Source organism: Sceloporus occidentalis, unplaced genomic scaffold, assembly GCF_023333645.1.
Source record: "Sceloporus occidentalis isolate IW3139 unplaced genomic scaffold, rSceOcc1.0.p SCAF_2, whole genome shotgun sequence".
Lineage (NCBI taxonomy): Eukaryota > Metazoa > Chordata > Lepidosauria > Squamata > Phrynosomatidae > Sceloporus > Sceloporus occidentalis.
Window position 1 is genome coordinate 127,201,856 of NW_028316982.1, and position 22,311 is coordinate 127,224,166.

General features: G+C 31.7%; 1 protein-coding gene across 1 annotated transcript in view; it reads left to right on the top strand.

Moving 5' to 3' along the window:
- Positions 1-6,679: 6,679 nt before the first annotated feature.
- LOC149319002 (tyrosine-protein phosphatase non-receptor type 20-like) overlaps positions 6,680-22,311 on the top strand; it is an 86,768-nt gene continuing 71,136 nt past the window's right edge. Inside the window, exons 1-2 of the mRNA XM_089508370.1 lie at positions 6,680-6,946; positions 10,809-10,872. Coding sequence (XP_089364496.1) covers positions 6,680-6,946; positions 10,809-10,872 — 331 coding nt within the window. The remainder of the gene's footprint in view (positions 6,947-10,808; positions 10,873-22,311) is intronic.

A 22,311-nucleotide genomic window follows, 5' to 3' on the forward strand; every position in this document is an offset into this window, starting at 1 on the left:
TAAAGCTTTCACCTTTGATTAATATTTAATTAAAACCTATCTGTGGCCCAAAGAAGTTTAACCTATTTTAATTTTGGTTCCTTCGTACTGCCAAATTGTACAGGTCTGCTGTAAGGCAGACTATCATAAAGGATTATGAAGCTCTGGGTAAGAAGTTGAAAGACCTGAATGCCCAGGTTGTAATTTCATTTCTTCTCCCAGCTGGAAGGCATGGTCCAGGAAGAGAGACAACAATAATAATAATAGGAGCCCTGGTGGCACAGTGGTTAAATGCCAGTACTGCAGCCACTTACTCAAAACCATAAGTTTGTGAGTTCAAGACCAGAAAAAGGGCTCAAGCTTGATTCAGGCTTGCATCCTTCCGAGGTCTCTGAAACGAGTACCCAGATTGTTGGGGGCAAATTAGCTTACAGTTGTAAACCGCTTAGACACTACTTAGGTGGTATGAAGTGGTATATAAATGAAGCTTGTTTGTTTAATAGCAAAGATAAAAAACTGGCTTTGCAAATGGTACTGTCAAGAATGGTTTGGCTGCTAGCACCATGGCCTACACTTTCAGGTGGATGAAAGTCAATAGCAATAGCAGCTTCATTTATATACCACTTCATACCGCACTAAGCACCCTCTAAGCAGTTTGCAACTGTAACCTAATTGTCCTCAACAAGCTGGGTACTCATTTTAGTGACCTTGGAAGATCACAAGCTGGGTTGACCCAGAGCTGCTGGCTGGGACTGAACTCATAACTTAGTGGTTTGTGAGTAAGTAGCTGCAGTACCAGCATTTAACCACTGTGCCACAGGCAAAAGATGGGATCTACCTCACAGCAGTTGGCAGGATCATTTTTGCCAACTGTTTCAGGAGGGCTTTAAACTGAGATGTTAGGGAGGGAGACAGTATTCTTGGGAATAGGAGTTCATCAAGTGCTGCAAATCAATATAAATAAAAATGTAAACATTCATTTGTTCAAAATCTTAAATCTCTGAAAGTTCTTCACTGATTGCTTTGAAATTTTGACACAATGTTGCATTTGAATACACACATGCTTTTATATACCTACTATGTCTTTATATACCTACTATTATATAGTTGTCACACCTGTGACAGGTAAAAATATACTTTTTTGAAAAATAGCGCCATATGTTGGAGGTGAAAGCAACACTGGCTATACTAAATATTTTACGATTCCATTTTAATGTTTCTGATTTACGATCCACTTACGATTTCCAAATTTCCAATTTTACAATTCCATTTCAATGTTTCCGACTGTATTGTTAAATTGCGTTTTCATAGTTTTCGATGTATTTTTATTTGATTTAATTATTTCATTTGACATTGCACTGGAATTCAGCTGTGTAGTTTACCATAGTGTTCATTTCGTGAGTATAGTTTATTTGTTTTTTATTTCATTATTTTAACTGTAATATAATGTAATGTAAAATTTATTTGGTAATTGACCATTACAAAAATTGATAAAATAATAATTGCACAGTACCGTTATTAAAAACTGTTAAAACAATTCCAAATACAATTTCAGATCAGCTATAGACATTTCAGTTTCCGTCAACCAGTTGAGGGCGTAATTTGCATACAACATAGCAAAATTTTGGTACCTTGTACATTTGGTTTCCAATTATCCAGAAGAAAACACAAATAAAAAGTGTCAGGATGACTAGGGTATTTATTTAGGAGCGGAGTAATCAACTGATGGCGAATGTCTTTATAAAACCGACAGTACAAGAGAACATGCTCTGTCGTTTCAATATCATCGCACTGGCAGAGCTGAGATTCATAAAGTGTTTTCCTATATCTTCCTTCTAGCACTGCTGTTGGGAGAGCATTAAATCGAGCTAAAAATAAAACTCTAACTTCAAGTCTTTTACCTTGACTATTCTATCTAAATACAATTATATATACATATTACTATTTTGTTTGTTAATACATTTATTACTATTTCTTTAAATCTGTCAATCTGTATATCCTTCCGTTGATAGTTCGTCTCCTTCTTGTTGTAAGAAGGTTATCAAGTTTTCCCAGTCTTTGTAGAATTCTTCCATATTCTCATCGTTCAATAGCCGTGTCAATTTGTCCATTTCAGCCAAATCGTATATTTTCTCTATCCATTCACTTGTATCTGGTATATTTTCTTCCTTCCATTTTCGAGCAAATATTATTCTTGCTGCAGTGATTAAATAAAACATTATTCTACCATATTTTCTTTCTAAGTTGTTATCTAAAATATTCCACAAATAAAGTTCTGGTTTAAATTCTATTATTGTTTTCAATATATTACAAATTGTTTTGTGAATTTCTTGCCAATATTTTTTAATTTTCATACAAGACCACCAACTATGAAAAAAGGTTCCCTTTTCTTTTGAGCATTTCCAACATTCGTTGCTTATTCCATAAAATTTTACCCAATTTATCTGGTGTTAAATACCATCTATAAAACATTTTATAGTAATTTCCCCTGATATTTTGACTTCGTGTGTATTTTAGTTTTTTATTCCATGTCAGTTCCCATTGACTTAGCTCAATATTATGTCCAATATTCTAGGCCCAAATTATCATCTTACTTTTAATTGTATCTTTTTCCAATTCAATCTTTAGTAAATATTTGTATAATTTTGAGAGTAATTCTTTATAGTTTGATTTTAATAATTTCTCAAGTTCTAATTCGTCTTTTGCAATTAAATTTTCTTTCAGATCCACTTTAAATCTTTCCTTTAATTGCCATTTTAAATACCAATGTATTTTATAATTTTGATTAGTTAATTCCTCCTCCGATATGAATCTATAGTTGTTATTTTCATTAATTATTAAGTCTTTATATCGTAACCAATCCACAACCACTCCTCTCTCTCTCCAAAGAAATGCCTCTTGTGGGGATGTTTCTAGTGTTATTTTTTTCACCATTTTTTTCCTGATCTTTTTCCAAATCCATAACAATGGTTTCGTTATACAGTGATTATTGAATTATTTATTAATTATTTATTTACTGTAATATAAGTACGCGTGCCATCCGTAATTCAGTTTTTCACTTTCTAGTCTCAACAACTTTCTGTCCTTTAGTTCAACCCAATCTTTAATCCATACTAAACATGCTGCTTGAAAGTAAATTTTTAGATCTGGGACAGCGAGACTGCCTCTTTCTCTAGCATCTTGTAGTGTTTTCATTTGAACTCTAGGTTTCTTCCCTGAACAAATGAATTTTGTTAAGTCCTTCTGCCAAATTTGAATTGATTTTTCTTTTATTATAATTGGAATTGTTTGGTATAGAAATAACAATTTCGGTAAAATGTTCATTTTAATATATGCTATTCTTTTTAAAATCTTTTTATTTTTATTTTTATTAGGAAAATAAAGATAATTTTAATGATTTCCAGTTTTCCATGTCATTTTTAATCTGATTCCATAATTTGTTATAGTTATTTTTAAAAAGATTTGCATTGTTTGTGGTAATATCAATTCCTAAATATCTTACCTTTTTAGTTACATTATAGCCTGATATTTCTATTAATTTTTCTTCCTCAATTTTACTCAGATTTTTTGCTAATATATTTGTTTTTCTCTCATTTACTCTCAGTCCTGATATATTGTCAAATTCTTTTAATTCGTTTTTAATGCACTAATACTTAGTAAGGAATCTTCTAGAAAAAAGACTAGGTCATCAGCAAATACTAATATTTTAAATTTATCTCCTTTATTATTAACCCTCTGAATTTCCTTATTCAGTTCTACTTTCCTAATCAGTATTTCTCTTACCATGATGAATAATAATGGGGATAAAGGGCATCGTTGTCTGGTGCCTTGTTTAATATCTACTGATTTAGTTTTTTCTCTGTTTTTAATTAAGTAGGCTTCCTGTTCTTTATAAATAGCTTTTATCCAATTCCTAAATCTTTCTTTGATACCTACTTTCTTTAGAATTTCAAATATTATATTCTAATTTACTGTGTCGAATGCTTTTTCCATGTCTATCAGTGTTATGGCTATCCCTCTTGTTTTTGAACAACTCAATTATATCTATCATGGTTCTTGTATTTTTTCTTAAATGTTTTTGGGGTAGAAAACCATTTTGTTCTTCACCTACCCAATTTTGAAGGATTTTTAAAAATCTATTTGCTAATATAGCTGTGAATATTTTGTAGTCGGTATTTAACAACAAAATTGGCCTGTAGTTTTTTATTTCTTGTGGGTATTTGTCAGGTTTTAGAATTAATGAGATATTTGCTTCTTTCCAAGTTTTGGGGAAATTAAAATTGTTAATATCGTTCATCATTTTTTTGTAATGGATTAATTAATTGGTCTTCTAATATTTTATAGTATGTTGTTGGGAATTCGTCCGGTCCTGGAGTTTCCCCTTTTTTTAGTTCTTTTATAACTTGTCTAATTTCCTCTTTTGTTATTGGTTTTTCCAGGGAGCTAATCTGGTCTTCTGTTATTTGTGGAAAATTAACTTTATCTTGTTATTATCTGTTCTACTTCAATGTCTTGTTTATCATAAAGTGTTTTACAGTAGTTGTAGAAAGTTTATTTTATTTTCTCCTGATCAGTAATTGTTTCCTCTCCAAGTTTGATTTTCATTATCAATTTTTTTCCTTTTCTTTTTAAATTTTATATGATAACCATCTCACTGATTTATTTGTGTTTTCAAAATAATATTGTTTGGTAAATTTCATTTTCTTTTCTAGTTCTTCAGTTAAACACATTATTTGTTTTTGTAAAATTTTTATTTCTTTTGCTACTTCTATCTTTTTTGGGTCATCACTCAAGATTTTTTCCTTCTTTTTGATTAAATCACTAATTTTTATAATTTTCTGATTTCTCTTTTTCTTTCCCTGTATGTCCTCTTTGTATAAAAAAAATTCTCATGACAGCTTTACTTGCCTCCCAAACAATATTATGGTCTGTACCTTTTTCAGAGTTTTTTCTAAAATAAATTTCCAGAGATTTTTTTGCCTTTTCTATTGTTTCTTTTCTTTTTAATAAAATTTCATCCAGACATCATGACAATTTTTGCTGCCCTATTTTTAATTCCATTGAAATTGGATTGTGATCAGATATGACTTTTGCTAATGATTCCATTTTTACTATGCTTTTTGCCTAGCTCTTAGAAATAAAAAACATGTCTAACCTAGATAATGACTTGTGCCTATGTGAATAAAAAGTAAAATCTTTTTCTGTACGATATTTATATCTCCAAACATCTATTAATCCCAAATTGTCAATCACATTATTGAAGCTAATTGGTAATTTCCCTTGGTTTTTTTATTATTTTGTCTGATTTTCTATCTATAGTGGGGTTCAAGACTCCATTCCAGTCACCGTTCATAATAGAATTGTAATTTAGGTCTAGGATATCATTCATAAGGTTTTGGTAGAATTTGTCCTTTTTATCCAATTGGCCGTAAACACCTATTACTAGTATTTTTGGTTTTCTATTTTGATTTCTATCCCAACATAATTTCCCTCTTCGTCATTCAAACTTTCTGCGGATGGTATGTTTGATTTTACGTAAATTACAACACCTTTTCTTTTTGTTTTATTAGCAGAAATAAATTCTTTTCCAAGTTTTTTATTTTTTATGTCCCAGTTCTTTTTCTTCAAGTAATGAAAGGTTTTTTTCTTTTTAGCTGGAATGTTTAACCCTTTAATGTTCCACGATATTATTTTAAGGTTCATCTTTACCTTTTTTTTAATTTGCTTTCCCACTAGGTGTTAGCAACTAACCTCTAATACTTATCTTAAGTATCGTTGATTACTTCTTCTTCCTCCTTGCTCCCTTCTGGGTCTTTTGGATCTCCTTTCTCTTCTTCTTGATCTTCTTCTTCTTCGTCTGTATTCTGACTTAAAGTGTCTGGCTCCTCCAACGTTTGATTTTTCCTTAATGTTCTTAAAAAGTCTCTTGCTTTGCTTTGCATATTAATCCTTAATCTGTTTTTCTTGTATGTGAAAGAGACTCCCTCTGGTATTTCCCACCTGTATGGGATATTATGTCTTTTTAAAGATGATGTTAGGAATTTGTAGTCAGCTCTTTTCCTCAAAATTCTGGAAAGGATATGGAGAGAAATTTCAGGCAAGAAATGAAAGGTTTTAGGAAAGATTTGAAACAGGATTTAAAAATGGAGCTGAAGGCTGAATTAGGGGAGATCAAACAATCATTGGAAGATGCTGTTAAGGAAATAACACAGATGACAGCTAGAGTTGACAAACTGGAAGAGAAATCTCAGAGATTGGAAGAAAAAACAGACTGGTTAAAACGACAACAAGAATCTCAACTAGACCAAAGAGCCCTAGAGGAGTTAAAAGCTAGAGAGAATTCTCTGAAGATCAGAGGCCTGAAAGAAACGGACCCTGAGAACCTTTATGAATATTTGATTCCCGCACTGGCAGAATTTATGGAAATCCCATATGAAGACTTCAAATAAACAAATTATTCAGAGTGAACTCCTCTAAAGCAAAAGAAAAAAATTTGGCTAGAGACGTTGTGATCTCCTTTGTGAGGAAAAAAATTAGAGATGAATTACTTTTCTTAAGTTATGAAACTTCTTTTGAGATAGATGGTTCGTGGATAAATTTTTTTAAAGACATCCCAAAATGACTCCTTCAAAAAAGAGGAAATTATAAATTTTTGACTACGAACTTAAACAAGCATAAAATTCTTTACAGATGGGAAAAAATGGATGGCATCTCAGTTAAATGGAATCAGAAATGGCATCGTTTTAATACAATACAAAAAGCTAAAGACTTCTGGTCTAAATATGGGAAATCAATTGAAAAAGAAGGTGTGAGTAAAGAACATGAAAGTGGACTCCCTACTGCTGACAACCAAAATGAGAGTGATAATGAAGAAGAGGATCAAGATAACATCATTAACAAAGGTCTCCTAGTGGATGATAAGGAAGATACAACAAATAAAGAAGTTAACTCAACTACAGGATATAAGGTAATTAAAGACAAATCTTTCCTATTTTTGAATAGAAATAAAAAGTATAATAAGAAAAAAGTGAATAAGAAAAGAAAACACTAGTACAGAAGAGTATTTAGGAAGAGTCCCCAGGAAATGGATATTTTATCATGGAATATAAAAGGATTCAATTCTCCAGAGAAAAGGAAAAATATTTTCCATTATTTAGGTAAGCTTAAAAAGGATATTGTTTGTCTTCAAGAGACTCATATTAAGCAAAAAGATATAAGATTAATAAAAAATAAGAAATTGGGTAATGAATTTATCTCATTTTCAACTAAGAGTAAAAAAGGAATAGTATTGTATGTAAAACAGAGTATCCCCTCAAAAGAAATTTTTAATGTTAATAATGGTCATTACATTGGAGTGGAAGTCTCATTACAGAATAAAAAACTATTATTAGTTTTTAGTATATGGCCCACAGGAAAGAAAAGAAAAATTCTATCTTTCAATACTTAACTTGCTTTCCAAATTGGACTACACTGAGATAATTATGATGGGAGATTGGAATGCAGTAATCAACCCCGAAATGGACAGATCAAGTTCTAAAGCTAGGAAAAAATATCAAGGAAAGCTCCCTTTACCTTTTTTTAAGTTAATGGAAAACCAGAAATTAATAGATGTCTGGAGACACTTATATGGGGGAGCCAAAGACTACACTTTCTTCTCCCATAGACATCAAACTTTCTCAAGAATTGACTTTTTTTTAGCGTCTAAATCTGTAATGATACAAATTGAGAAAATGGATATTATGCCAAAATTGATGTCGGATCATAATCCGATATCCTTAAAACTTAAAAAAGCTAGACTTTCTTTAAACTGGAGACTGAATGAAGAGGAGGAATTTCAGGAAAATCCTAGTAATTTAAAAATTAAAGAAGAGCTAAAAGTTGTACAGAAGCAATTATCAATCCTATTATCAGAAGAAATAGAATATAAACTGAAATGTCTTAAACAAAAAAAAAATTCAATTCGCAAACAAATCAGGGAAGTGGCTAGCTTACAAATGAAAGGAAAAGAAAAATAGAAATATAATAACAAAAATACAAGAGGGCAATAAGATCAATACAGATCAACAGAAGATCAAGAAAGTCTTTCAAAAATTTTATGGGAAATTATATAGCCACAAAACAGAGGATTTGAACAATGTAATCCAATATGTTCAAAAAGCCGGTCTAGCCAAAATTTCTCAAGAACAAAGAGATTTATTAAATCAACCAATCTCCGCTGCGGAAGTTTTATATGCCATCCAAAATAGCAAATCTGGCTCTGCTCCTGATGGATTTACTTCGACATATTATAAGACATTTCAGATGGAATTGGTGGATCATTTAAAAAATCTGATGAATGAACTAAATCAAGATAATTTCCCCGCGACATGGAAAGAGGCAGTAATCTCACTAATACCTAAAGAAGGAAGAGATCAAACATTGATCCAAAATTACAGGCCGATCTCTCTTTTGAATAATGACTACAAGCTATTTGCGAGTATTCTAGCTGAGAGAATAAAAAAATAATCCCATATGTAGTACATAATGACCAGAGAGGATTCATCCCAAGAAGATATTTAAAGGACAACATTAGACACGTTGTAGATCTAATTGAATACCATGAGGTCCATATTGATAAAAAAAATTGCAGACTTCTTTTTTGACATCGAGAAGGCTTTTGATAATGTTTCATGGGAGTTATTAATGTGTGTTATAAAAGATCTTGACTTGGGAGAGAAATTCACCCAATGGGTGGAAGCTACCTATCAGAAACAGTACGCTAGATTGAATATAAATGGTGAGAAAACAGAATCATTAAATGTCTGTAAAGGGACAAGGCAGGGGTGTCCACTGTCCCTTCTACTTTTTGTATTAGTTATTGAAACTCTTCTTCAAAATTTGAGAAATAATTCAAAGATTAAAGGAATTAGAATTAAAGGAACAGAACACAAAGTAAAGGCTTTTGCTGATGATCTACTTGTTACTATTAGTGACCCTATTAATGACTCCAAAGAATTATTAAGAGAATTTAAAATCTTTGAATCTATCTCGGGTCTGAAAATAAATAAGGAAAAAACTGCAATTATAACCAAAATTTTGACTATAGCACAGGGAAAAGAATTAGAATCTGTTACAGGCTTTAAGATAAAGAATAAAGTTAGATATTTGGGAATTTGTGTTTCTAATAGGAATTCTGAACTATTCTCCAATAATTATGAAAAGTTGTGGCAAAAGGTTAAGAAAGATCTATCATCTTGGGAAAATTTAGATATATCTCTCCTAGGGAGAATAGAAGCGATAAAAATGAATATACTTCCAAAATTCCTTTTCCTTTTTCAATCCATTCCTATTATTAGAAATGATAAATCATTTATAGAATGGCAAAAGGGCCTTCAAAAGTTTATTTGGAAAGGTAAAAAGGCCAGAATTAAAATGAAGTATCTACAAGATTCTAAAGAGAGGGGGGGCCTTGCACTACCGAATCTTAAACTTTACTTTGAGGCGGCGTGCCTAATGTGGATAAAAGATTGGATAACTTTAAAGGATAAGGATCTGTTGAATATAGAAAGTGTTAACCTACGATTTGGTTGGCACGCATATCTCTTCTATGAAAAAGAAAGGATGAATCAAGATTTTAATAATCATGTAGTGAGATTCCCTCTTCTTAAAGTATGGAAAAAATATAGGAAAAGAATTTGCCCTGAAATTCCCTTATGGGTGTCTCCACATGAAGCCTTTTTTAAATTTAACATCATTGAGGAGGGAAAATGGTTGTTGTATGAAGACTTGGTTCAAATTGGGGGTTCTGGATATGAGTTGATACCCAATGAGAAAGTGATTGAGACAAGAAGAGATATTACATGGTTCTTCTATAGACAACTAAGAGAACGTTTTATTATGGATAAAAAACAAAGTGGTATTAATAAAACAGACTCAGATTTGGAACGGGAAATTATGTTAAATAAGAAAGCTCTTTTGTCTAGATTATATAAATGCATCCTGAAATATTATATGGAGGAGGAAGTCATAAAGGAGAACATGATTAAATGGTCTCAGAACTTTGGATTCTCCATACAGTTAGAGCAGTGGGAGTATACTTGAGTGAAAAGACTAAAGTATACATGCAGCCAAAATGTGAAAGAGAATTATTACAAAATCTTTTTCCGGTGGTACTTAACCCTGGAAAAAATTAGTAAGATTTACGGTAACTGCAGTGATTTATGTTGGAAAAGTGAGAGAGGTCAGAGTTCGTTATACCACATGTGGTGGACGTGTAAAAGAGCAAACCAATTTTGGAAAATGATTTATTTTGAAATTAAGAAATCGATGTCTCTATCGCTTAAGTTTTCGCCTGAAGTCTTCTTACTCAATATAACTGACCTAGATATTGAAAAAAATCTGGTAAAATTTTATTTTACATGTTATCAGCTGCAAGATTTATCTATGCTCAAAGATGGAAACTAAAAGAGATCCCGATGAAGGAAGATTGGAGATTTAAACTCATGGATATGATGGAACTGGACAGACTCTCTAGGGGAATAAGAAATGAACCATCAAATTCATTTGTAGAAGATTGGGAGAAAGTAATTAAGTACTTCCAAAACTCGTGGGGGAACATAGCTAGCCTAGGTATGAATTCTTTTTAAGGGAAAAATGCTTAACACTTATATGGTTTATTAACTGGGAAGTTTTACATTGTTTAACAGTAATGATCCTAATGTTACGCACTCTGAGGCTAAGATTGTAGAGATTAGGGTGAAGATGTTATTCTATTCCGTTTGCTTTATTTTTCTCTTTCTGATTTAAACAGAAAACAAATTGTAAATGACATGAACTTAATTCTATTTTAGATAATTAGAACAATAGATATAGAATTAAAGGTTTCTGATGGTAGGGAAGTAGTGAGTGAAGACTGTATGAAGAGGGGGGGTTTAGGAGAGAAGGGAGGGGAAATAGGAGAGATAGAGGGGAGAATGGGAAGGAGTAGCATAGGTATGATAATTCTGAGAGATCGATGTACTCTTCTTACTCCATGTATGACTGTTGTATGTAAATTTTTAATTTGTTATTTGGAAAAATGAATAAATACTATTAAAAAAAATTCTCGAAGGTATGTCTTTTAAGATCATCAATTCTTCTTTGTCTACCACAAGTCTTTTTGTAGCTTTTTCCTAAGATCAATTCTTTAGTTCTGGTTCGGATAAAATAAATCGAAATGTCTCTTGGCAAATTTCTTTCCCTTGTGATTGTGGAGTTGATCCTGAAGATCTTATCCACGCCTTTTATCAAATCAGCACATGGTATTTCTGTCATGGTCAGGCAAGAGTAGGACTCGGAGGATGAGGAGGAGGATGGGTCTACTCCAGAGCAAGGGGTAATTGAGGCTGAACCAGGTGTTAATTCTGCTCTGCCAGAGCCCAGCCCTGATCTCCCAGCCCCAGAGGAGGAGGTTCAGCCAGGTCCTAGTGCTGATGGGATTCCTCTGGTGGTACAGCAGCTTAGTGGTGACTCTGGGGAGGAACCAGGCCTGGACGTTCCCTCCTTTAGGCAATGCAGGGCTGAAAGTGCTGACAGATGCAGGTTCATGAGAATTGCTGAGAGACAATTGGCAAACAAGTCTCAGCTGGCACCGAGAAGAGGGTCTCCTACTTAACCACCTGGGAGACACTGACTCGGTGCTAGAGTTTATTGCATGATCCTTTGGTGTGATTGCTGCAGGCACTGGCTTCTTGTATCCTGACTCCTTGTTGCCTTGACTTTTGACCTTGGAATGAACTGGACTCTTGCTACCTTCTGGCTGCCCTGACCCTAGACTGGACTGACTACTCTGACCTCTGTTTTCCTGACTTCGGCTTTGGCTTTTGGCTTGCTCTCTAAAGCTCACTCCTTGCAAGGTTTGTGGACTGTTTCCAGTTGCTTTGCTATTTGCCTTGCTAAGCCATTCTTATTGGCATTGTTTGTGTGTGCTGGCTGCAGTCCAGGACAATTTCTGAAAAACTGGCCAAAATTGGAATAAAATACAGATCTTCATTTTGTATTTTTTTAAGTCTTCTTATTTTAAGACAATGTTCTCTTGCTTTCAGATCAGAAAGAGCTCTTTGGTCTTTCCCCCTTTCTTGCTCTAGTGATAACTGTAGTGTCTTGTCTTCCAATTCTTTAATTTTTACTTCTAATATTTCCACTTTTGTGTCTGTTTCTTTTAAATCCTTTGTTACTTTCTCAATAGTTTGTTTTAAGCTTTTAATTTCTGTCTTACATTCATGTTTCAAGTCTGTTTTCATTTCTCTCATTTCATGTTGCATATCTTGCACCCCTTGGTTCGGTTTTTAAATTTCATCCAGAATCGCTGTTTGTGCAACTTGTTTAGAGTTATACTCTAAAGATGGTCTTCTTTGTTGGTTAGCTGATTGCACAGTTGTATATTTTCTCAAAGACATTGCCATTTTCTCTTCTTCTTAATTTGTTTTTTTTTTCTGATTAATTATTTTATTGGTAGAATGAAATTAATACATGTTATTATAATAAATTGATAAAATATTGATTAAATTCACCTTACAATAATATATAAAAAAGACTTTTACATTATATTCCCCATACATATAGTATATCCCTTTATATTCCATTCTTTACTACTTTATCTAACTTTAATTCATATTTCTTTTCATCATATATTTTTCATAATTTCCCCCTTCCCCAAGTGCTCCCCATCACCCGAGCCTGTCTTCTTATTACTCTATCTCCAGAATTGTAACTCTTCCTCTGGTGGTAAAACACCTCCTTCTTTTCCTAAAACTTTTTGTACAAATGTTTTCCATATTGCTTCGAAATCATTTCTCTTGATTATTCCTCTTCTAAACTTAATTTCACTAGTTAACTTGTCATTAATTGCTATTTGCCAAATCTCTCTATACCAATCTTGTATTTGTAAATCTCCCTGGTCTTTCCACTTTTTTGCTATCATTAATCTCGCCGCTGTTAATAAATTTGTAATTAAATCCTTTATAACTTGGGTGCAGTTAATTTTATCATATAGAGATAATAACGCTATCTTTGGACTAAATTCTAAATCAATTTTTGTTATTTCTTTTATCTCCTCAAATACAATTTGCCAAAATTTCCTTACTGTTCTGCAACCCCACCACATATGCATATAAGTGCCTATCTCTTGACACCCTCTCCAACATAACCTTGAATAATTCTTATTTATATGACTTAACCTTACAGGCGTTAAATACCATTTCCAAATTATTTTGTAATAGTTCTCTTTTATTCGTATAGAATAAAATTTTAAATGGCGTTGATTCCAAATTTTCCCCCATTCGTGGTCATTTATTTTTTGTACTAAATCATCCTCCCATGTTGTCTTTAAATAATCTTCTTTCTCATTATATTTTAATAATAATTTATATATTTCACTTGTGACCCCTTTCAAAGTTTCATTCGCCTCTATACTTTCTCTTTGCCTAATCAACTGTTCAAATTTTGTGTATTCTCTAATCTCTCCTATATTTTTCTCATACTTCTTTGTCCATTGTTCCAACTGAATACAATTATACCAAGTTAATTTTGATCCTTGCAATTTCTCCTTTATTTTCCCTTTCTCCCTCATAATCTTCATCCATTCTTTTATCCTATATATTTCTTGACCTTTTACTAATTTCTCTACTTCTTCCTTTAAATTTACTGGAAAGTTTTTTAGCATTATAACTGGTGTTAAAGGTGAATTAGCTGGCATTAGTTTTTCTTTATTTTTTTTCCAAATTTCTAATATATTCTTTAAAAAGGGGTTTTCTATTTCCTTCATTTCTTTCATAGTAAGTTCTTTAAAAATTATATTTTCCAATTTTTCCTCTATTCTTGTTGTTTCCATCTCTAACCAATCTAATTCCCCTTTCTCTATGATTCCATCTATAATATATCTTATTTGGTTTGCATTATAGTACAATTTTAAATTTGGGAGACCCAAACCTCCTTCTTTTTGGGGTTTATACCAATATCTTTTATTAATCCTTGCTTTTTTATTCCCATTACAATAGTTATTCACTAATACTTGCCAATTTTTAATTTCAACCTCTGATATTTGTATTGGCAACATCCTAAACAAAAAATTAATCTTAGGCAGAATTTTCATTTTTATTAATGCGATTCTACCGAACCATGATAATTTTATATTTTTATATTCTTCTAATTTCCTTTTAATTTCTATTCTTAATTTTTTATAGTTCTGATCCTCTAATTTGTGTAGATTTTTTGTAATTTTTATTCCTAGATATTTAATTGTATCTTTTACCTTTATATCTATCTTTCCATCCTTTACAAATTCCTGTTCTTCCGTTTTTGGATAATTGAACAACATTAGCTCTGATTTATTCCAATTGACTCTTAGTCCTGTCATTTGTCCAAACTCCTTTAAATGGTTTTTCACATTATTCATTTTTTCCAAGGGGTCTCTAATTGTTAATAGTGTATCATCTGCAAATAAACTTATCTTATTCAATTTTCTCATCCCAATTCCTTCCAAATTTTTATCCTCCCTAATAATATTTGCTAATATTTCAATAATTATTGCAAATAAAACCGGGGAAAGAGGGCATCCTTGCCTTGTTCCTCTAGAAATTGAAATTTGTTCTGTTATTCCATCATTTATTGTTACTACTGCTGTGTTATTTAAATATAACTGATCTATCAATCCTCTAAACTTTTCTCCCATACCTAATTTCTTTAACGTTATTTTTAATGCTGGCCATTCCACACAATCAAAAGCTTTATAAATATCTAATGCCATTATTCCTGCTTTCTGCTTTCTTTTCTCTATTATATTTATTTTATTTAATACTCTTCCTATTAAATTTGACATTTGTCTTCCTTGCACAAATCCACATTGATCATTTTGAATATATTTATATATAAACTTATTCATTCTTTTTGCCATTATGGCTGTTAATATTTTAGCATCCTGATTGATAAGGGATATAGGTCTGTATGAACCTGGATCTGACAAATCTTTATCCGGTTTTGGAATCAATATTATCATTGAGTGGTCCCATGATGGTGGGATCCTTTCTCCATTTGAAATTTTATTGTATAACACTTCTAATTTAGGTATTAAAACCTTTTTAAAAGTTTTATAATATTCTGGTCCTAATCCATCCATTCCTGGTGATTTCCCTCCTTTTAATTTATCTATCACTTCTTCAATTTCTTTTTTCGAAACTGGTTGTTCCATTATTTCTTTATCCTCTTCTTCTATCTTTGTTCTCCAATTTTTCTCTATATATTCCTCAATTTTGTCAATTGAACTATCCCCTGCTGTATATAAATCTTTGTAGTATTCTTCAAATATCTTTATCTTTTCTTTCATCAGCATACATTTTTTCCCTGTTTTGTCCTTTATAACTCCTATCAGATTTTTCTCTTTCTTTTTTTGTGTTAATCTTGCTAACATTTTTGAATTTTTGTTACTATATTCAAAAAACTCCCTCCGTAAATATATCAAATTTTTCTGGATCTGATCTATTTCTATCTTCTCTAATTCCTTTCTTTTCGCTTGCAGTTTTATATATATATTTTTACTTCTATTCTTTATATAATCCTTATTTAATTTTTCAATTTCCGTTTCCAATTTGATTTTCCTCTCTTCCTTTTGTCTCCTTACCTTGCATGTTTCCCTAATACAAATCCCTCTTGCCACTGCTTTCATAGTATCCCATAATAAAGCTTGAGAAATCTCTTTGTTATTAATATCCCATATAACCTGCCATTCTTCCTCTATTTTATTCACTATTTCTTTATTATTAAGTATACTAGTGTCTAACCTCCATCTTTTTGCTTCTCTATAATCTTTTTTTAGTTATGAAATCCATGTTTACTATTCCATGATCTGTAACTTTTATTCCTTCTATTTCACTATTTAATACCCTTGACATCATATTTTTGGATACAAAAATGAAATCTATTCTAGAATAATTTTTATGAACCGCTGAATAGTAAGTATAGTTCTTTTCATCTCCTTTAATCAATCTCCATACATCTTTCAATTCTTTCCTATTCATTATTTTGTTCAAAGGTGTAATCTTATTAAGTCTGTCCCTTATTGTTGGGTCTGATTTATCTTTAACCTTATCCATGACCATATTGAAATCTCCTGCCATAATTGTGTAATCTCCCTGCATATCCTCCATTTCCTTAAATACTTTTTCATAAAATTCCATTTGATTTTCATTTGGAGCATACACATTTACCAACAAGTATTTTTCTCCCCACATCGTTCCTTGCACCAATACAAATCTTCCTTTTTCATCTGACTTAACTTTTAGTATATCAAACCCACATTTCTTAGATATTAAGGTTGCTACTCCTCTTGCTTTAGAAGTACCATATGCTTTTTCATATGTGGCAACCCAGTTCATCTTCAATTCCGACGATCCTGATTTCACTTGGTGCGTTTCCTGAATAAAAAAAATATCCGCTTTCTGTTTTTTCATTAATGATTCAATCCTTTTCCTTTTAATTACAGACCCCAGTCCTTTCACGTTTAATGTTGCTATCCTTATTTTGTTATCCATGTTGCTATTCTACATCTTCTATCTAGGCTCTTCAGTGCACTACCCCTACAAACATTTCCCCCCTCCCTCCCTCCCTCCCTCCCTCCCTCCCTCCCTCCCTCCCTCCCTCCCGTCCCTCCCCCCCTTCCCCATTTAACCCACCTATCCCTTCTTCCCCTCCTCCATCCCCAAGGTCTTAGACCTTGCCCATGGCTTCTATTAGCCCTGTTTTTGTTATTATTTTATTTTAAATTTCTTCCCCAATTTTTATTATAATTTAGTTATAGTGATAATTTTTTAAAATTTTGTTTTATTTATTTATTTGTTTTATATACACACACACACACACACACACACATACACACACACCACTAGATGGCATTGTTGGTCAATTTTTGATTTATTCTTCTCTCTCCTCATTTGTTCTTGTAGTAAGTTTTCTCTACCACCAGGTGTTGTTATTGTGCAATGTCTGATCTTTTTCCTCGGTGATTTACAGTTTTCTTATGTGTCCTTGGATTCACAATTGTTTTGGCTAGGCTCAATGTCTTTATCTGGTAATGTTAAAATGACCTTCAGCTGTAGTTACAATCTTTATTTCTGGTTTTTAAGGAGTATAACTCTATTAAGCGTGTCTTGTATCAAGTAAATTTTTACTGTTTACCAAGACTGAATTATTAAGATGAATCACAATTTTCTCTAAATTTCACATGTTTATATAGTCTTCCAGTCTATTTCTGCATTATAAAACCGGTCTATTTTGCTCTCTCTTCAGTCCAATTCACTGCAAACAAAGCTTCCTTTTTTCCTGTTTTTTTCTGTAATTATTAACCAAAAGGCAAGTCTTAACAATGTATTGTAAAGGTGACCCCCTTTTCCCGTTTGTCAAGAAATAGTTGTTCTTTTTCTCCAAACCATGGGGTAGAGTCTAGATTTTCTTAATTTATCTTTCCTTTCTATGTAGCTATCACTCTAACTCTCACCCCTTTTCCTTTGTTACTTTTGTTCTTATTGAAACAAAGTTTGTAGGAAGTTAAATCTTTATGTCTTTTTATCTGTTTTATTTTTATTGTTACTTTTTCCCTTCCTTCTGCCTCTTTTCTTACTTAGAGTTTTTAGTTCTCAAAGAAAAATTCTTTTGTTTATGTAGCTATCCTCTCAGATTTTTCCTTTTCCTTTTCTCAGTTCACAAGATCTTTATTAAATAGTTAGCTTACTTAGTTCTGTTTTTTTTGTTGATGGTGGTGGTTTTGTGCCAGTCGCTCAACACGGCTTCTAATCGCACAGTTCCTTTCAGCTCTGTCTCCTCTCCCTCTCCAGTGAGGGGACAGCTTCCTCTGTCACCACTCTTTTTTGCTTCGCTGATCGGGATTTCTGGAGCCCTTTGTGAACCAGGCAACCCCTCCTTTTCACAAGGGTTGGGGTGTCCTCCTCTTCAATACCTATTATTTTAAATTTTTAAGGGGAAGCCCTGCGCAGTGATCTCACCTCCTGGACCTTCCTAGAGGCGATCCACCATTGCCAACAATCCCAGCCAGAAGTGAAATATCCAGAATTTTTTGAGAATGAAATAGACAACTTGTTTAGGGCTAACTCATCAACTGCAAAACAAAAAGGACTGCATCGTGATGTGGCTGTTTATTTTGTAAGGAAAACTGTAAGAGATAGTTTTTTGAATGTACATAACAAAATACCTTTTCAGTATGAAGATTGGGAATTGAAGTTATACCGGGGGAGAATTTTACAAAAAAGAAAAGATTAAATTGGACTGACTTCTTTTTTAAGAAGAGAAGGTATACTCTACCAGTGGGAAATTCCAGAAGGGCTTACCTTCTGGTGGAAAAATAAAAGAGTCAGAATACACACCCCAGAACAAGCACAGAATTTTTTAAGGCAGATGAAAAGAGAACATCCCCCAGAGATGGAAGATAACGAAAAATTTGAAAGTGGTGGTGCTGGTATTGGAAACTCAAACACAGATCTGAGAGGTGAAAAAGAGCAAGGTGTTGATGAAGAAGAAGTTCACAAGAATTATTAATTCCAGAATTGGAATTTGATGATCAAGATCTGGTACAAGAGGAAAGAAGACTGAGAAGAGAAGAACAAAGGGAGAAGAAAGATTTGAATGAGAACGGAAGATATTTTAACTTTTCCACCCCATCTTCTTTAACATCAGGAAAATAATTTTTGATAAATGTAAATTAACAAAATAAAAGTTGTCTTTTTTGAATCCTGGCAGAATATAATTTTTAACATGGAATGTTCAGAGGATGAATACCCTAGGGGATAAAGGGAAAAAAACTTTCCACTATCTACAAAAATTAAAGCTGGATATCATTTGTTTACAGGAAATGAGAATAAAAGATAAAGATAAAAAACATTTAAGATGTAGTAAATTAGGCCAGGACTTTTCTTCAAATTCTAAATTTAAAAAAAGGGAGTTGTAGTATATGTAAACTCAAAATATGAAGCAAGAGAAATTTATGGAGATAAATTAATATATAAAGAACAGAAGATTTTGATAGTTGTATATGGCCCTTTAGAAAATGAAAATAAATTTTATAGGAAGTTAAAATCAAAACTCATCCAAATAGATTGTGAATCTGTAATTTTGTTAGGAGATTGGAATGGAGTTACAAATCCAAATTTAGGTAGATTCACAGAAAAAAAGTTTCCAAAAAACCAAGTAAAATTATATCAGGATTTTTTTGAATTAACAGAATTATTGGTAGTTGGAGATATATGGAGAATGAAATATGGAAATTGTAAATATTATACTTTTTTCTCCAACCCACATAAAACTTGGTCTAAGATGTCAGAAATTAAAAAAAAGAGGAAAAATTGAAGAAGCTAAATAAGGAATTTAAAAAAAGAGAAGATCTCTTTAAAAAAGATTAAAAAAAACCCTAAAGATTTTACAAGAGGTGAAATATGTACAAAAAAAAATATCAGTGTCATTAGTAGAGGAGATAAAAAAACCCCTAAAATTCCTTAAGCAAATATATTTTGAATTGGCAAATAAAACGGGGAAATTATTGGCTTATCAAATTAGAAAAAAATGACAATTTCTGTAATTAAAGGAGAAACACTAATAACAAATAAGAATATGATTAAAACATTACTAAATTACTTTACAGAATTGTTTAAAGACCCAAAAATAAATAACACAAAATTTTTAAAATATTTGAATTCTCAAAAATTAAAGAAATTTACAGTAGAGCAAACAGAAGTATTGAACAAGGCAATTTCATTACAAGAATTGTTTGATGTGATAAAAAAGTAAAAGAGGGAAAACTCCCAGCCCAGATGGTTTTTCGAATGAATACTACAAAAAATGTCAAGAATATGTAAGAGGACCACTATTACAAATAATGAATGAAGTTATGATTGAGAACATACCACAAACATGGACACAATTGGATATAACTCTAATCTCAAAATAAGGAAAGGATTTAACATCAATTAATAATTTTAGACCAATTGCCCTGTTAAATTCTGATTATAAATTATTTTTATCTATATTGGCTGAAAGATTTAAAAAAGTGTTGAACAATTGGATTAGATCAATCTGACTTTCTACCAAACAGAATGATTAAAATAATATAAGAAATTTGATAAATCTGATTGAAATTCATGAAAAAAGGATAGATAAAAATTGGCTATGATCTCTATAGATGCAGAGAAAGATTTTGATAATGTTTGCTGGCAATTTATATTTGAAGTATTAAAAAATTAGAAGTAGGTAATAATTTTTTTTGGATAGAAGCGATTTATAAAGAACAGGAAGCGAGAATTTGGATTAATGGTGAGAGAACAAACCCATGCACAATACATAAAGGAGTGAGACAAAGCTGCCCACTCTCCCCTCTTTTATTTATATTAATTAATGAAATTTTATTAAATAATATTAGAGAAAATCAATTAATAGAAGGATTCAAACTGAAAAAAGAAGAATACAAATTGAGAGCCTATGTGGATGATTTAATTATAACACTAATGAATCCAAATGAAAGCAATTAAATTATGTTGAAGACATTTGAGAAATTTGGTAAGGTATAAATAAAATTAATAGAGAAAAAACTGCAATGTTAATTATGAATTTGAGCAAAGAGGAGGTGAACATATTGAAAGAAAAGACTGGATTTCAAATTTAAAAAATCTGTGAAATATTTGGGGATTAATATTACAACAAAAATATGGAACTTTTTGTGAATAATTATGAGAAAACTTGGAGAAATATTTAAAAAGATTTGGAAAGATGGCAAAAACTTAATACTTCGTGGTTAGGTAAAGGTAAAGTAGCTATTTTGAAGATGTTAGTGCTACCAAAAATGATTTTTCTTATCCAAAGCCTACCCAACATAACAAATGATATACCATTTAAGACTTGGGAGAGAGATTTATCCAAATTTATTTGGAATAACAAAAAACCAAGAGTAAAAATGAAAATATTATATGATTCGATAGATAAAAGGAGTTTAGCATTACCAAATTTAAAATGGTATTATTATGCTTGTGTAATGGATTGGATGCTAGAATGGATTAGACTAGATCATAAAAGAAATTTAAATTTGGAAAAATGATTTGAAATTTGGATTGCATGTTTTTTTTTAAATGGGAAAACCAAACTTGATAGCAATTTCAATAACCATTTTCTTAGAAAATGTATGATAAGAATTTGGTTAAATTATAAGAAAAAAATGGTGTTCAAAAAGCCCCCTATGGGTATCCACTAATGAAGCGATGCTTACAAGGGAATAATTTAGAAAGAATGTTTGGGTGACATATGCAGATATTACAAAATTTGAAAAAGAAAAAACACAGGAAGAATTATTGTTGGAGGAATATTCATGTAACTGGTTTGCATATAGACAAATTAAAGAAAGATTTTTGTTGGATATGAAAGAAGAAGGAATTGGCTTAGTTTAACCTGAATTAGAAAAATTAATAAAGGTGCCCAAAAAACAGATTTCAAAATTATATAAATTAATATCCAGGTTTGAATTGGAAGATGAAATGGTCAAAGAATTTATGTTGAAATGGGCTAAGGATCTAAATGAAGTAATACAACTAGAGGAATGGCAGAAACTTTGGATAGGTAAAATTAAACAAATTATAAGTGTAGAATTAAGGGAAAATATCTATAAATCCATGTATAGATGATTCCTAACCCCCTATAAGTTAGCAAAAATGTTTAAACAGAATAAAACTATATGTTGGAAATACCAAAAGGAAGTTGGAACCTACCTACACATGTGGTGGAACTGCCCTAAACCTACAAGATTTTGGAAAAAAAATTCATATAGAATTGAAAAAAAAATTAAATTTAAAGAAAGACCTAATGCTAAAATGTATCTTTTGAATATGACGGATAACTTAAAATTGGAAAGAAAGAATGGGAAGATTATGCTATAATAGCGGCAAGAACAATGTTCGCTAAGTACTGGAAGAAAGAGGAATGTCCCACAATCGAGGAATGGCAGCTAATAATGATGGACTTATATGAAATGGACAAATTGACATATTTACTAAAAATGGCTCTTTGGAATTTTTTTTATAAAGAATGGAAAATATGGAAGGGGTATAATCAGAGAGAAAAAAAGTGAAGAAATACACCTGGCTTTGGAAAAGTGATTTAAATACTTGTCCAGGAAAGCAGCCAAATGGCTGATAAGCCAGCTAGTTCTTAAACAAACAAACCCCCAGATAGCAGAGTCAGTGCAAGCAGAGTCAGTGCAAGCAGACTTGGAGATTCAGAGCAGTATCAGCAGAAGGATTACCAAAAGAGTTGTCAGGCGGTCTGAGATTC